Below are 17394 nucleotides of genomic sequence, written 5' to 3'. Positions count from 1 at the left end.
CAGGAGGTCTAAGCAGAGAGGGCTCGCTCACAGCAGATAACCAGACAAGGAAGGGGGCCAGGATGCCAGGCAGGAGGCAGCCACCATGTTCGAATGTGGGGGATTTCCACGTCAGACGATACCCGGTTATTTGCAGTCAAAGAAGATGCGCCAGGACCCACATCATCCCAATTTCTTGCTGAAAACAAAGGAAACGGCACTCACGAATGACATGCAATAGCCTTGCAGTTCGGGGTGGGAGAGGCAACTTTCCAAAGGAAACTGTGACGCGCCCCAGGAGCTCTCTTCTGCCCGCGGAATCCACTCTGCAGAAAGGCCGGTTTCACCCAGGAAGAAACCAACAGGCCCGGGCCGACATTCAGAGTTCCTGCCTCCTGCTACTGCGTCCTCTCGTGAAGCAAATTCGCTATCACTGTGTGCAAAGTGTGTGGAAAAGGGCAAGTGCAAGGTTGGAGAAATGGACCAGACGGCTGAGCGCAGAGTCTGCAGGCATGAGGCGTGGTGGACGCTGGTAATTATAAGAGTAGCCGCTAAGCACCACTTGGGGTGACCAAAAACAATTTTAAAAAGAGGACAGAAGTCTGGGACAAGATGAGAAAGGCAGCACACAGGACGTATTCTACCTCCAGAGTCCACAAGAAGCTTCATCAGGACAAACACCAAAAATCAAACATCCCGTGACACCCAAGAGAGCAGATCAGGAAGGCAGAGACGCACGAGCCCGAGACAGGCGTGGCAGGAGGAGGCAGGAGACCAGCTCCCCGGAGCTGGGCAAGAGAGGGGACGAGAAGCAGCCTGCGACCAGGACGCCCCCCAGGGGATGGAGCCACACAGTCTACGCTCTGTCACATACGTGGACTCCGGACAGCCACCAGCAGCGCTGGCAGTACAAGACCTAAGCAAAGTTTTGGAGGAGCGTTTCCCCGAGGACACGGGAGCTGCTTAGGGTCCATGAGCACAGCTGGGGGGAGCCGGAGGCTGAGCTGAGAGGAAACGCCAGCATCGAGACACGAGGGACGCAGACAGCCTCCCCAGCGGCCAGCCAACGTCTGCGCATGCCTTCCTCCCTCTCCAGACCCGGCATGCCCAGTTTCTCTGGGAGCCACACCCAGCGGTGCTCAGGGCTTCCTCCTGGCTCTGCACTCAGGGATCATTCCGAGAGGTGCTCGGGGGACCCTACGGAATGGAGGGGTCGACCCGAGTTGCAGGACCGAGGTCAATGCCCTCCCCGCCATCCTGTCGCTCCCTACCATCCCCTTCTGTCCCGCACCTCCCCTGCTGCCGGGCTGACCACTGACCCCTCCTGCTTTGTAAGTTTTCAGGCGTGGACGCTGTCCCCAGGAGCCAGACGAGCAGAATGTGCCTGCACAGAGGAAGGGGGGCTCTGACCACCCACCCGTGCGCCAGGCGGATCAGGTGCCCTCAGTGATGTGCGGGCACAGAGCTACTGAATGAGTTAAACCTCAACACACGGCACGGACCCCGGCCGGAAAGGAGTCAAGGGAGGTACTTGGGGGGAATGTGGGCACCTGGGGGATGGGGCGGTGGCACAGTGGGTAGGGGCACTGCACACAGGGGACCTGGGTTCCATCCCCGGCACCCCGAGCCTTGCCAGGAGTGATTCCTGAGTGCAGCGCCAGGAGTCAGCCCTGAGCACCTTCAGGTGTGACCCCAAACCAAAAAGCAACAACAGTGAAGCGGCTCCAGGACGTGGTGACTGGCTGGGTGGGCTCGGCGGGGAGTGCTCACGGCTCACCCCTTCCTCTGCTCACCGCTGGGAAGGTGCTCTCTGCTGTTAAAGCACTAAAGAGTGACAGTAACTGCAGGGACACTTGGAACCTGTTGCTCATACCATGTCAACCATTCAAGACACGTGTGTAGATTCCCTTGAGGGCCGTGGGGAGAGCTCGGAGGGCAGGTACAGTGGGAGCAGCCCTTGGCACCACCAGCTGTGGCTCAAAACCCAAAGGAGAGAAACATTCTAGCAAGACAGGGGAGCTGACAACAAGCCAGGGGCCTGGATTTCATCCCCAGCACCACACAGTTCCCGGGGCACGAGCCAGGGAAAGCCTCACCCTGCATCAAGCCTGGCCCCGACCAAACAAAACTTCATAAAAATACACAGTGACCCCGTCAATAAAACCCATCGCTCTGGCTGCGTCCTGACAGGGTACTTGAAGCCGACGCACTTTGGAACACTCTATAAATCCAGGGTCACCTCGTCTGAGGCTTGAAGCTCAATCTATCACCTTTCCATCCAGAGAGGTTGGCAGAAAGGGGATGAGGTGAACTGAGCTCTATTTGTAGAGGGGGAAAAAAGGAAGGGAGGGAAAAAAAGGATGAGTAGCAATAAAGGCTCTCATCTTTGCAACATTGTTTTCCTGCGGTCTAGGCTCTCCATTGTAATGGTTCTTACGTGCTACTTCTGAGAGAGTGCAGGATTCATCATCTCACAAAGACAGCCTGCCAGTCTACCCACCCAGACTTAAGGAGAAGAAGCCAGTTCACCAGGCTTCCGGGATGCTCAATTCTGAGCTCCAGAAGGTGGCATGCTCGCAGGAGAGATGCGGGAACAAGTGGAATGCCGGAGGAATGGCCATCACCCCTGGGGGAAAAGAAACACCTCACTTAAAAAGGGGGGGAGGCTGGAGTGATAGCACAGCGGGTAGGGCGTTTGCCCTGCACACAGCCGAGCCAGGTTCGAATCCCAGCATCCCATATGGTCCCCTGAGCACCACCAGAATTAATTCCTGAGTGCAAAGCCAGGACTAACCCCAGAACATCTCTGGGTAGGATCCAAAAAGCAAAAAAAAAAAAAAAAAAAAAAAAAAAGAGAGAGAGAGAGAGATTAATCCCCAGATAAATGTGTTCTCTGCAGAATTTTAACCCCTGGGAGCCCGGGAGAGAGAGACATGTGTTTTCTGAAGCAGATGACCCCGAATTCACAGGTCCCTTCTCCTCTCCATCCAGGAATTAATCTTCATTAAAGCTTTGATGAAGCTGTTCCTGTGGCATCAGAGGGTCCTCCTTAACATTTTGGATAATTTGAGGCTGGAGAGAGAGTAGAGCAGGAAGGACACTTATGTTGCACGCAGTGGACCTGGGTTCCAGCCCCAGCATCCCACAGAGTTCCCTGAGGCTTGCCAGGAGCCATTCCTGATGGCAGAGGCAGGAATAAGCCCTGAGCATCGCTGAGGGTAGCCCACAAACAAATCCAAAAGCCGGACGATTTTGTTCATGGAGGGCATGCTCAGCAGTGCCCTGGGCCTGGCGAGGCATTTGGGACTCACCAGGGCCACGCCCAGAGGACTCGAGCCCACAGGGAGCACAGTGGGGGGCTCACAAGTCCCGCTCCAACCCAGAAGCCAAGGCGTTTCCGAGACACAAAGAGAACACACTCATTCTACACCTCCAACACGGTCCCCGAAAAGCAGCTGCGACGGGAAGCTCTTATGGGAAAGAAACCGAGGCCCCTTCGAGAGCACTGCCAGGCAATGTTTGTTTTTCCCACCAACCGGTGTGGACAGGTGTGTGGACCATGGCCGGCGGCTCCTCGTCACCACCAGGGACCACTCAGGGGTGCAGACGGATGGCCTCACCATCACCCCACAGGGCTGAATCGGAGCTTCCCCCAGTGCAGGGCCCACCCACACCCGAACCCAGGGCCACTGCTCACCTGCTCGCACCACTGCTGGTCTTTCCAGAACAGTCCGTGGGCTTCTCTCCCTCTCCCTCTCTTCCTCTCCCTCTCCCCTCTCTCCCCCACCCCCCTCTCTCCCCCTCTCCCTCATCTTTTCCAGAACATCTCACTCTCACTCTCTACTCTTGCTCTCTGCTCTGACTCTTTTCCTCTCCTTTTTCTTTCTCATTGTTTCCAGAACAATAATGGTCTCTCTTTTGCCCTCCTTTGTTTATTTAAGAACATTTCATATACACACACACTCTCTTTCCCCCTCCCCCCCGTCTTTTCCAGAACATTACATGGCAGATCTGTGTGTGTGTGTGTGTGCATGTGTGTGTGTGTGCATGTGTGTGTGAGTGTGGGTGGGTGGGTGGGTGGGTGTCGCTCCCACCAGCCCCCATCACATCTCCCATCTTTTCCCGAACATCCCATGGTCTCTGTCTCTGTCTCTGTGTGTCTCTCTCCCCCTCCTTCCCTCCATCTCCCCTCCCCTTCCCCTCCCTCTCTCATCTTTTCCAGAACATCCCATACCTGAACTCTGCCCTTCTCTCTGTCTGTCTGTCTGTCTGTCTGTCTGTCTGTCTGTCTCTCTCTCTCTCACACACACACACACACACACACACACACACACACACACATCCCGATGGCTGTGGCCAGAGCAGCCACTGGTGTGAGCACAGGGAGAGGCCACGATCTACCCACCCTGGCTCTCAGTGTGAGCCCCGCTCTCTCCCAAGCGGCTCCATCCTCCTGCACCCCCACCTCAAGGCAGCATCAGTCCTGGTCCCTCACGTTCTCACAGGTGCTGTGCTGTCCCGGGAGGCTCTCCCGTGCTGGTGTCCACGGAGGGAGGCCACGGCCCCAGGGCGCCCAGCACAGCTCTCCCTGCTGGCTTCGCTCTCAGCCGCCTTGCCTGTTGCTATCCTGGGTCCATGTTTCAGTGTGACCCTAGGTCTGACCTGTGGAAAAGCGCTCAGGACCCTTGACCCCACTTCTCCCTCATCCTGAGAGGTCCAGCTTTGGGCACTTAGGCTACAGGACCCGCTATGCTCGGGGGACCCTCCCAGGGCACCCCACAAAGTACCTGCACTACCTCTCGTGTGTGTGGAAAACAGCATGTGCAAAGAACACTTTCCCATCCCGCCAGCCACCGCCACAAAACAATAGCTCAGATTCAGTCAAAAGGGACAGCAGTGTGTTTGCAAGAAGTTCCACAGAAATCAGACGCCAGCACCCACCCACCAAATTCTGTTTGCAAGAAGCCACGGCAGCCGCAGAACCAACTTCCCACCCTATGGGCCTGGAGGCAGTTGCTGCAGTCCCGGGAAGCCGTCCACAGACGTTGAGGCTGCTTGGAAACCCGTCCTGCCAAGGGCACGGCACCCCTCTCGCTTCCCTCCTGGGCACAAACAATGCGCTTTCCCAACTGCACAGCCTAGAGACTGAAGCCTCATTCTTTCCGACATTCGCCAATGGAGACGGACGCGGACACCTTTTCCCCAGCCCGGAGCTGCCCGTGAGAGGGGACACTGTGGGTCCAGGCCGGCTCAGGGCTCACGTGGATGGCTCTTCCTTCAGCGGGGAGAATCAGGCAGGTCACAAGGGAATTGGACATGTGCACGCATGCCATCGCGGACACCAGCACAGCCCACCATGGCCCCACAGCCCCTCCCTGGGCCCTCAGCATATGCCAAGGGAACAGGTGCCAATCACAGCAGCGAGGGGCTTGGGCTGAGACAGGGGTCCCAGATGGGAAGGGGTGGTGGGACACAGGAAGGAAACAAGATCACCAGGGTCCACAGCTGAGAAACACGGATGGACACAACAGATAACTCTGAAGATGTGTGTGTATGCATCCGTGTGCGCATGTGTTTCGGTGTGTACATATGTCTGTGTGCATGTGTGTGTGTCTGTGTACATGTGTCATGGATGTGTGTGGCTTGTGTGTATGTGCATGTGTATTTGTGTATGATGTATGTCTGTCTGTGTGTGCATGTGCATGCATGAATACGTGTGTCTGTATGTGTGTTTTTATGAGTACATGTGTCTGTGTATTTCTGTATGTTTGTGTGCATGCATGTGTGTGCATCGGTATGTATCTGTGTATCTGCACGTCTGTATGTGCATGGCGTCTGTGTATGTGTGTCTGCATGTGTGCGGATGCATGCGCATGTCTGTGTGTCTGTATGTGCATGTGTACACATGCCTGTGTATATGTATCTGAGTATGTGTGTGCATGTGTGCATGCATATGTGTGCATGTCTGCGTGTGTGCATGTATGTCTGGGTGTCTGTGTGTATGTGCATGTCATGTGTGCCATACAGTGTGTAGGCAAACCAAAAAGACCCAGAGTGTACAGACAACTTAAGACCAGTCGAAGCATGGGTCTCCTCAACAGTTGTCCCTGATGTCAATGGCGATGACTGGAGCCAGCTGGGGAGGAGGAGGTGTGGGAAGGGAGGACACAGCTGGAAGCAGCGTGAGGAGGCCAAAGATGCTCCCCCCATGGGCACACGTGCGCGCATGCACACAGACAGACACAAAGACACACACACACACACACACACACACACACACACGGTGCCTGAGCACTCAGCCCACGACCAGCACAGAGAAAACTCCAGCCCAAACGCCAATTGTGCGGCCACCACACAAGGCTCAAGCAGGTGCATCAGTCCCTGTGGGCAGGGCCCAGAGAAACCCACGGAACTGGACGTCAGCTAGAAGCTCCCGCAGTTTCTCGTGCTCTGCCTCTCCTCTTTCTCAAACGTGAGGTGATCCACAGATGCGGGCACCCTGGCCCAGTGCCAGACGCCGCCCAAACCTACCTTCTGGAAAAGAGCGAGACCCACCTTCGCCGTGCACATGGCCCGCTCCTCTCCAACTCCAGACACGCCTCGCTACACTCGGGATGACCCTGAGCATGGGAACAGACCCTGTCCAGGACTTCCCTGTCTTTGCAGCTGTGAGGACAATTATCTCATAACTGCGGATGCAGAAACAAAAAAAGGAAAAGAACAAATGTTGTCTACTTAAAAAATAAAATTCTGTGCCAATGGGAAAAGAATTTGACAGATGCAGAACATGTCTGGTGTGCTCACTGCTGCCTTTGCAATGGTGGCGAGCCAAAGGGGCAGATAGAGGCGGGCACCGGGGGAGGGAGGAGAAAGGGGCAGAGGGTGAGAGAGAGGCGGAGGGGAATGGGGTGACAGGGCGCCAGGAAACTGCCAAAAAGGCTGGGGCTGGGGAGTACAGTGGGCAGAGCACTTCCCTTGCACACGGCCCGGGTTCTGCCCTTGACCCCACATGTAACCATCCTCCCACCCCGTCAGGAGGGACCCCTGAGCACAGGCCCAGCAGGAAGCCCTGAGCCCTGTCCAGCGCAATCCCTGAAAACCAAGCAACCACCCAAGTCAAAGGGAACGAGCCAGGACATCTGTGCCGAGATCGACGGAGATTCAGAGAAGGAGGACGCCTGGGGCGCGTGGATGGGGTTCCCCTGTCACGGCCAGGGCACATCCGGGCCCCCATTGACCCCGGGATGTGCCAAGGAGCTCACAGGTGGAAATCGTGCCAGACGGGGGACTGAAGCAGGGGTCACTCAGTAGGAGGCGGCAGGCCCAGCAAGGAAACAAGGTCAGAATGGGCTCAGGGTCGGGAAAAGGCCAAGGAGCACTGATGTATGAGCAGGAGTTTCTTGGTCAAGGATCTAGGGCCGGAGAGATACGATAGTGCAGTGGGGAGGGCGCTGGCCTTGCACTGACTCGGGTTTGATCCCCGGCTCTGTGTAGGGTCCTCCCAGCCCTGCCAGGGGTGATCCCTGAGCACAGAGCCAGGAGTCAGCCCTGAGCACTGCCAGGTGTGGCTCCAAAACCAAGAGGGGAAAAAAACAAACCGAGGATAATGCCGAGACATGAGAGCTTCTCTCCCCATTTCAGTTCCTTGCAGGTGTTCCCCGGCAGACCTCCAGGGTGAAGAGTAGCCTGAGCCCCGGCCCCCACTAGTGTCCTTGCCTCCAAACCCAGAGGGTCTCGCTACTTCCTCTCAGCCTCAGTAGCGAGAGACGCCTTTGGCATAAACATCGGGACTCAAACACACAGAGCTGGCCTCCGCGAGTGCCGTCTCCTAACCAGGACCGAGGCTTCCTGATGTCTCAGAGAGAAACATCACCGTCAGCCCCATGCGTGCTCTGAAGGCCCAGGAGGGCAGTAGGTGGAGAGTGTGCGTCAGCCTGCCAGCCCCCACGGACCACGGATTCCATCCACCCCGGGACCAGCTCATGGGCCCCTGGCATTCAGTTCACCCCGTCAAACTCCGGAGGAGGGGGCTTCTGAGGCCCAGTGGAGGGGGCAGGAGAGGCTGCATCTGAACTCATTTGGGCAGCTTCTAGGGGTGCTGTCGGGAGCCCCTGGGACAACGGGAAAGGGATCATTTCCACCAGGAGCCTCTGGAGACCCGCCACAGAGGGCAGTTTTGCAGCGTGCACGTGCTGGAGGCTGGAATACTCTGGCTCTCACGGAGTCCCCAGGATCCTCAACCCGAGGGCACAATTCCTGCACCGAGAAGCCGCAGGGGCTGAGATCCCAAACCACTGACTCAGACCCAGTCCCAGAGCCTGGATTGATCCCAGCCCCCCACCGCGTGGACTCGATCCCAAACCCGCTGTGTGGACTCGATCCTAGCCCCCACTGTGTGGACTCTATCCCAGCCCTGAGCCAGCACGGAGGAGCTGTGACGTGGGCAGCAATGAGCCAGGAAAGCCGCGTGGCTATTTCCCAGGGATCCACCTCTGACTGGGAGTGGGACAGATAATATAAAGTTATATGAGTTTTAATACATAAGTTCTTTTTACTATATACACTAAAATGCTGTGTATTTCTATTTTATGCACCTGTACAAGTAAATATATATACATATGTCCACATATCTAGCTTCTAAAGGCATATAAAAACACACCAGCCACCAAACGTTTCTCCTGACATGCTTCTTAAATACTGGGTGTACGTCCAGGCAGACAGGCTGTGGGTCCTAGCCCCAGGTAAGCTCTGACAGCCAGGAAAGCAGAGGGTGGGGACCATGGAATGCACAGCTCACTCGCAGGACACCTGAGCGTGCCCGTCCCTGCATGTTCCCGACCACTGCCAGCTGGCCCCCAGAATAGACCTGTGAAGATGTTCCCTGCTGGGGCAGCCCAAGGGTCCAGACCAAACTCCTTAGCAGCGAGGCCGTCTGCGCCAGCACAGACCCAGCAACCAGTACCCACAGGCTCCCTGCAGGAGGGACCCTGCCAGCAAGGGCGCCCAGCACAAAGTGCCCTGCAGACTGCAACGCAGGGGCTGAGCAGGAAGGAGCATCCCCCTGTGGTGCAGGCACTGACCCTGCAGCCTTGAGCACAACTAGATACCCCATCTCCCCCCTCACCCTCCAATAAAAACCCACAAGGACTCTGCCCAGAGCCTGACAGCCCGGGGCTGCTTTGAGGGCTGGGAGTCACTAATTGTTTGTTGACTTTTTCCCAGAGGAGAGGCTGGCTCTCAGAGCAGTGAGCTAATCACCAGCTTACTGCTCTCCTTGCCAAAACAAACATCTTCCAGTGAGTGCTGGGGGGTCTCTGATCCCTGAGGGCTACCTAAAGGAGCCTGGCCCCCTGCTTGAGATGGTGACAAATGTCCCCTCTGGCTGTGCTCTCAGCAGAGCACTCTGGAGCCAGCTGCCTGTGGAGCATGCCACCCCCTAGCCCCCTGTCCACGCAGCGCCTCAATGCCGGCAGAGGCACCTTCTCTCTCTTGCATTCACCCCACTCATGACCGGCTCTGCAGACCCCGTTCTCTGGCACATCCTCAGAGGAGACGCAGGTCCAGAGCAGACTCTGGGGCCCGTGAGGTGTGGAATCATTCTTCTGACTGTTGGAGTACAAGGAGCTTAGGTTTATCAGGTTGCACCCATCACAGTGCTCCCAAGTCACTCCCATTACTTTGTAACCACTTCTATGCTCTCTTCCCCAACCAATTTGTAAGGTCTCATCCTTCTAGGACACTGAACTTGCACTGCAAGTTAATATTGCCTTTCTCCTCTCCTTATGTCTTTTGAATAGTTTAATGCAATGTCCTTTTTGTATAGATACAGGCAGACAATTAATATTATATGTTGGTCAGACAGGGAGAAGATAAACACACCCAGGGAATCCTGTTCCTAGTGTGGGCTGATCTGCTAAATGAGATCTGTCCTAGAAGCAGCCTTCCCATGTGTCCTGACTAGCTTGGATGAGACTGAGCATTTCTCCCCTTCATCTGCCTTCAGTCAGTAAGAGGCAACTTCCCTTATCTCACAGATTCCTTACTGTGGAGAGGCAGCTTCCCTCCTCTCACAGAAACCTTCCTGTAAGAGGCAGGCTAGTCTTTGAGATGTAGATTCCAAGCTCTAGCAGGCTGGTCTTCAATATGCTCTCCAAGTGCCTGCAGCTTGTGTAAGGTGAGGCCAAGATTACTGGCCTGCAGATGTATAGAAGCAATGTATGTTCTGTCATCTCATTGTTCTTTCTGTAACTCCTTTTGATGACATCACTGTAGTGCACCCTTAGAGGGACCATGATCTTTATAGGGGAGATTTCAGGGCTCTCGGGGGAACACATGCATTAGAGAACCTGGGAAGATGGGGCTGAGGACAGAAGCTGAGAGAAAAAGGGAGCACGTGCTTGAGAGATCCTGGGGTCTCCATGACATACACTTCTTCCATGTAATAAACTGCTGCTAAGACCAACCAGCCTGGCCCTCATTTCCTTTCTTCGCCTGACCATTGCCATCGACCTCCCTGGAGTGGGGAAACGGCCTGAGACGACCGAACGCAGGCAGCAGGAGATTTAGGCCGCTGTCGTCCCACTGACAGCTCTGACTCCATCCTGTACCATCATCCGGGCCTGGAGCACAAGAAGGGGGATGGGTGGCAGAGATGTCTCCGGGATCCGCATCCCAATAAGCACAAGAGAGAGTCACTCTAGTACAAAGACGCACATCCCCGTAAGCAAGAGAGAAAGAGAGACAGAGACAGAGAGACAGAGACAGAGTCGGTCTCCATACAAAGATGCACATTACAGTAAGTGAGAGAGAGAGAGAGTCGCTCTCAGTGCAAAGAGGCACATCCCAGTAAGCAAGAGAGAAAGAGAGAAAGTGAGAGAAAGAAAGTGAGAGAGAGTTACTCTCAGTACAAGGACGCGCACATCCCAGTAATACAGAGAGAGAGTCACTCTCAGTTCAAAGATGCACATCTCAGTAAGTGAGAGTGTGTGTGCGTGTTGCTCTCAGTACAAGGACACACATTCCAGTGAGAAAGAGAGAGAGGGAAAGAGTTGCTCTCAGTATAAGAATGCACATCCCAGTAAGCACGAGAGAGAGAGAGAGAGAGTCGCTCTCAGTATAAGGATGCACATCCCAGTAAGCGAGGGTGAGTGGGGGGGAGAGAGAGAGAGAGTCACTCTCAGTACAAGTTAACATTCCTGACAACACAGAGCACTGACTTCTGCTCAGCATCCTACTCTCCTCTCTCTCTCTTCTGCTTTTTGGGTAACACTCAGAGATACTCAGGGGTTACTCCTGGCTCATGCACTCAGGAATTACTACTGGCGGTGCTTAGAGGACCAATGGGATGCTGGGAATTGAACCCAGCGCAAGGCAAATGCCCTACTCACTGTGCTATCACTCCAGCACCTCTCCTTCTCTTTTTGAAGCTTAATGTGAGGCGAAGAAAGACTCCTGGGCGCGGGAGGGAGAGTACAGCAAATGGGGCACTTGTCTTGCATGCAGCTGACCTGGGTTTGACCTCCAGCACCCCATACATTCCAAGCCCTGAGCACTGCCCAATGTGGCCCCAAAACCAAATCAATAAAATAAAAAGATGCACACACACACACACACACACACACACACACATGCACACGCACACAGCACCCACAAATGAACAAAGCAGAATATCAATCCCTGCAGCCGCTGGCAGACATACAGGGTCCTGTCGCTGGAAGTGGCACACACATGGCCAGCAGGGCCTGTGGAGGACCCCACGCACCCCTCAAAGCATCTGAGCGGGATGACTGCTGGGCATGGCCCACTGACCATTGGAGTAGGATGGGGCAGCTCTGCCTCCTTCCTCCACTTCCCAGGCCTGCCGGGTTCCCGTCTCTGCAGCAGTCCCAGGCTCGCTGGGGGACAGGCCAGGCGTGCAGCTTGGGGGATGTGGGCGGTGGGCACAGCAGAGAGACGTCTGTGCCGCAGCCATACTGCAGGGCATAGGCAGGGCAGCCAAATTTATGGTTGTTCGCCATAAATTTCTCTTAAATCAGAAAAGCGTCTGCAGAGTGTGGTGAAAACGCCATGGCCCGGCCAAAGGGCTCAATGGGAAAGCGGGAAGAGAAAAGCGTGTCTGTTTCCCTTCTTTCACAAAACCTGTTGGTGCTAGGGAGGCTACTGGTGGGGCTGGTTTCCAACCGTGGACCCCTGGGGGTCCCCCAAAGCACAGCCGGGGGTGGTCCTCCTGCTTCCCATTCAAGCCCCTAAGGTCTGCACAGTGCTCCCAAGCTGAAAAGTCACAGAAATAAATGAGAGATGAGTCAAATAAAGGGTCAGAGAGATAGTACAGGGGTGAAGGCACTGGCTTTGCATGCAAACAACCTAGGTTCAATTCCCTGCGCCCCATATGGCCCCTAGAACCTCACCAGGGGTCACTCCTGAGCACAGAGCCAAGAATTGCTGTACCCCTGGGGATGGCCGAAAATTGGGAAAATATACCAAAAAGGGGGTGAGGCAAATACACGTGCTCTCATTTCTTTCCGGCTATGTGACAGGCCTAAATGGGGGCACTGAGATCCGGGGGTCATTTCAGAAGCCCAGGACATTCTCACGGCGGGAACAACTCTGCCCCATCCCACAGGACCCAACGTGGGGAATGCCACCCCTGTGAGCCAGCCAAGGCCCCGCCTGCCCTCTTGCAGCTCTGTGTCCCTCGGGCCTGCTGGTCGCTGTCCACAGCATGGGAGTGTCCACACCTCCACTGTGTCCATGACAGCAGAAAGTTCGGGACCGACCCAGGCTAGCCGGACGCACAATGATAACTCAGAAGTGCCAAGCCAGTCAGGCCCATGGCCTGCCCTGCCTTCACCTGGCCTGTCCACCACCGGGTCCAGCCGGCATCAGCCTGCCCCGCCTTCCATTGCTACACCCATTCTGCCCATCCATCCACCCAGTCATCTGCCCACCCACTATCTACCCCGCCCATTCACTGTTCCACCAATCGAATCCAGCATCTGCCTGCCCCGCCTACCATTGCCTTACCCACCTTCTACCCAACCAATCACCTGCCCCATCCAACATTTGCCCACCCACCACAAGCCCCGCCCATCACCTGCTTCACCAAACAAATCCAACACCTGACTGCCCCGCCTGCCACTGCCACACCTAGATTCTGCCCAACCAATCATCTTCCCCATCCACCATTCGCCTGTCCACCTTAAGCCCCGCCCATCATCTGCTCCACCAATCAAATCCAACACCTGACTGCCCCGCCTGCCATTGCCACGCCTAGATTCTGCCCAACCAATCATCCACTACATCCACCATCTGCTGGCCCATCACAAGCCCCGCCCATCACCTACTCCACCAATCAAATCCAGCACCTGACTGCCCCGCCTGCCACTGCCACACCTAGATTCTGCCCAACCAATCATCTTCCCCATCCACCATTCGCCTGTCCACCTTAAGCCCCGCCCATCATCTGCTCCACCAATCAAATCCAACACCTGACTGCCCCGCCTGCCATTGCCACACCTAGATTCTGCCCAACCAATCATCTGCCCCATCCACCATTTGCCCACCCACCACAAGCCCCGCCTATCACCTGCTCCACCAATCAAATCCAACACCTGAATGGCCCGCCTGCATTGCCACGCCTAGATTCTGCCCAACCAATCATCCACTACATCCACCATCTGCTGGCCCACCACAAGCCCCGCCCATCACCTACTCCACCAATCAAATCCAGCACCTGACTGCCCCGCCTACCACTGCCACCACACCTTCTCCCCAACCAATCACCTGCCACATCCACCATCTGCCGTCCCATTATCGGCTCCGCCAATCACCAGCAGTTCCACACAGGTTCCACTCACCATATTCCATACCCGCCTTCTGGCCCCACCAATCATCTGCAGCCCACACATGCCCCACTCACCACAAGCCACGCCCACCGTGTGCCACACCCACCTCCTGCTCTACCAATCATCTGCTCACTGCCTGCCATGCTCACCGTGTGCTCCACCTTCGCCTCCCAGGCCCACTCCTCCAGGTAATGCTTTCTGCTGAGGACAGTGCCTCCTGACCTCGCCTGCTCCTGGACAACGGCCTCAACCAGGGCCGTTAGCAGAAGCTAAGGTCACGTGAGCCTGAAACAGGACGGAACTCCGGGAGCTCTCTCACCAGGGCCTATGCCAGGCGCCACCCCCTGCCCCCATAATCCTGGCACCTGTAGTCTGGATGACAGGTGCCGCGGTTGGAACCGTGCAGGGATGAAGGGGCCGTGTGACCCCCAGGCCTCGCCTGCAGTGCATGCAACAGAGAGAACGCGTCTGGGGGCTCCTTCCTGGGCAAGACCTGGCCCTGCTGTGCTCACCGGCCAGGAAGCCTGCGTTGGTCCTCGCTGAGAATCCCCGGCTGGCTGCTTGCTGCCCACAGCCTGCCAGGTCCACCCTGCGGCCCCACGCAGCGGGAGAACCCTGGGCCCTGCCTCCAAGCAGCAGCTGTGGCTACACCCAAGGAGGGCCCCCCGGCGGGCACAGGGCACCTGCTCCAAGAGCAGCTCTGGGGAGGGCTTATTTGCACAAGCTGGTGGGTGGGGCGGGTGACCTCCCGGCTCTCCCCGAGGTTTCCAGCAACACCGCTAATCAATACCACCTGCGGGTAAGGACTTGGCTGCAGCGCCAGGCCGCCACGTTCCTTCCAATTATTTAGAAAGCGGGAGGATCAGGGGGCGGGAGATTTTGATAGGGAGAGCTCAGGGCTGGCTGTCTTTACCAATCCCAAAGAAGCCTTAATCCCCGCAGACATTTGGATATGTCAGACAGAAATCACTAGGTCAGAATAAACCCCCAGGAAGGACTGCGCAATTCACTGCAAAAACAAAAACAAAAGGGGGGGAACCCCGAGCAAGTTATTAAGTCCTAACTGAGCAATTTGCAGTGCGCTTCACCTCCAGCTAATTAAAATGTAATCAGGGTTGTCTGGCAAGGCGGGTTCCCTCAGCAGTTTGTCTTCAGAAGAGAAATCATGCCAAGAGACCACAAGAAAAGGCTTTCACGGAAATTGGCTTGGTCTAAACTCCTGCTTTAGCCCGCAGAAACTGTAAAACAAATAAATTACAACAGCTGACAATTCAATAGAAAAAAAGGGGGGGGGGGGTGCAAAGATGCTTCAGCTCTGGTTGGGGGCGGGTGGGCCACCTAGCAGTGTGTGTGTGTGTGTGTGTGTGTGTGTGTGTGTAGGTGTGTGGGGGGGGGGGGCCTTGCAGCTGAAACCTGAGAGAGCCTTCACCCAGGTGCCCAGCCAGCCCAGGAGGACAAGCTCCCTGAGTCCTCTCCCTGGAGCCCAGGGTGGGGCAGACAGACACGGAGAGCTGCCAACTCCAGCCGCATGCCACGCCAGGCTTCTCAAGAACAAACAGAAGCGCACACAGGCAAACTTCGCGGAGCCTCCCTGGCCGGCCAGCGGGGCCACGGGGCCTCCGGGGGAGGCAGGCAAGAATGGGTAGGAGGCCAGGAACAGGGCCAGGGAGATGCGCCCCCACCAAGCGCTGCCCTGCCTGGAGACCAGGGAAGTGCCCCCTCGCTCCCCGTGCGGGAGGCACACCCAATTTATCCCGAAGGACTTGGTGGGAAGTGGGCGCCCCATCAGGGGGTCCTTGGCGCTTGGCGGTTCCCCAGGGTGAGAAGTTGGGGCTTAGAGCAGGTGAGGGCAGGAACAAGGCAGCCACCAACACGCCGCTTTCGGAGGAGGAGCGCGCAAAGGAGAGGCGCCGTAGGGGGCGACAGCAAAAGCCAGGGGCCCACCCTGGGGCCGCGGGGGGGGGGGGGGGCGACGGCAAAAGCCAGGGGCCCACTCTGGGGGTTCCCCGCCTTGCGCAGGCACCGCACCAGGCGCTGAGGCCACTGCGGGGGGTCCCTCGGCCCGCTCAGCTTCGACCCTGCGCACCCACCCCCAGCCACGCGCAACTCCAAGACCCCAGCAGGGCGCGCGGTCTTGGGGCCCCGGACGCTCGGCCGCCAGCGACACCCGCTCCAGGACGCGCCCACGGGGCCAGGGGCCGAGGCAGCCCGCGCTCCGGGACCAGAGCAAGGTGTGGGCGCCGCCACCTGCGACGAGCGCGCGGGGGCCGGGGGGTCCGGGGATCGCGGGACTCGCTCCGCCAAGGCGCCCCGCGCGCTCCAGCCGCGGGAAAGTCACCGACGCTCCCGCCGCGCCCGGGAAGTTCCCACCGCGTCTCCTCCCGGGAAGAAGGGAGCTCGGAACGCGCCCGGGCATCTCCAGGAGGGGGGCGCGGCAGGGGTTGCTAGGACGGCTCCTCGCCCCCGCCCCGTCCGCCCCCAGACCCGGGGGAGCCGGCAGGGAGTTTGGGGCGCGGGACCGCGTACCTGGGCGGGGATGCGCGTGAGGTGCAGGCTCAGGCACCTGGAGGCGCAGCGCGCGCGCTGCACGCCCCCGGCCCCCAGCGACTCGTCCGGCCGCCGCACCGCGCCGGGGCCCGCGGCCAGGCCGCCCCCGCAGGCCGCCAGCCAGAGGCAGAGGGTCAGGGAGGCGCCGGGCGCCGCGGCCACCATGGCTGCGGGTCCCCGCTCCGCGCTGCGGCCGCCGCGACTCGGCTGCAAAGTTGGACCGCGCGAGTCCCGGGCCCCGCGCGCGCCCCGCCTCCCCGCGCGCCCTCGACGGGCCGGGCCGAGGCGCAGGCGGCCGCCCCATTGGCTGCCGGCGGCCCGAGCTACAGGGCGGGCGCGTCCAAGGGGCGGCGCGAGCCGGGCGGGCCGGGCGACGCCCCCAGCCCCCCTCGCGGACCCCGGGTCTCCGCACGCAGGCTCCTCGCGCCCGCGCCTTCCCGGCCGCGCCCACGGCACCGTCAGGGTAGAGTCAGGTGTGAGCCCAGCTGGAGGGGACCCAGGGGAGCCCCATTCCCGCCCCTCACACCTTCCCTCCCGCCTGGTCCAAGAAGTCACGGGGTCTGGGGTCTGACTTCACCTCTGCTCCCCGTCCTCCTCCCTTCTCTTTCCCTGCACCCCAGCCCTCTGCCACCTTCCCCTCTGCCTCAGTTTCCCCTGGAAGCGACCCTTCCCCCAGGCAGCGTCTGCAAAGGCGGGCGCACACCCTCGCCAGAGCAGCCTCCCAGGTGTGGCCATCCGCGTCCTCACCTTCCTTCTGCAGAGCGCTCCTCCGGACCACAGAGCGCACGGAAGAAGACAGGAGACGGTGACCAGCCCACCGAGGCCTTTCTCACACACAGCGGCCTCCCCAGCCCACCCGCAATGGTGCTCTCCAGGCACGAGCCCCGCAGTGCATCCCCGGGAGCCAATCATCGAGCCCAATGTAGACGGCCCGGATGCTCCTGCCCTGGCCCAGGCGAGGCTGAGCAGGCCCAAGCGCAAGGGAGGAAGGGTGTCAGCATGGGGGTGTGACGGGGCCCCCACT

The 17394-nt window shown here is 58.1% G+C and overlaps 1 protein-coding gene across 2 annotated transcripts in view; it reads right to left on the bottom strand.

The window, feature by feature from the left end:
• The window catches only part of ANOS1 (anosmin 1), a 118367-nt gene extending 101746 nt beyond the window's left edge, over positions 1-16621 (bottom strand). Inside the window, exon 1 of one of the 2 annotated variants that reach the window (XM_056113781.1) lies at positions 16350-16621. In XM_056113781.1, coding sequence (XP_055969756.1) covers positions 16350-16535 — 186 coding nt within the window. In that variant the 5' untranslated portion in view covers positions 16536-16621. The remainder of the gene's footprint in view (positions 1-16349) is intronic. The other variant, XM_056113780.1, reaches the window with a different exon arrangement.
• Between the last annotated feature and the right edge of the window lie 773 nt (positions 16622-17394).

The sequence above is a fragment of the Sorex fumeus genome, unplaced genomic scaffold (genome assembly GCF_029834395.1).
Source record: "Sorex fumeus unplaced genomic scaffold, SorFum_2.1 ptg000023l, whole genome shotgun sequence".
In the NCBI taxonomy this organism is placed as follows: Eukaryota; Metazoa; Chordata; class Mammalia; order Eulipotyphla; family Soricidae; genus Sorex; species Sorex fumeus.
Note: the sequence above shows the minus strand (reverse complement) of the source record. Positions and strands in the feature narration are given on the sequence as shown.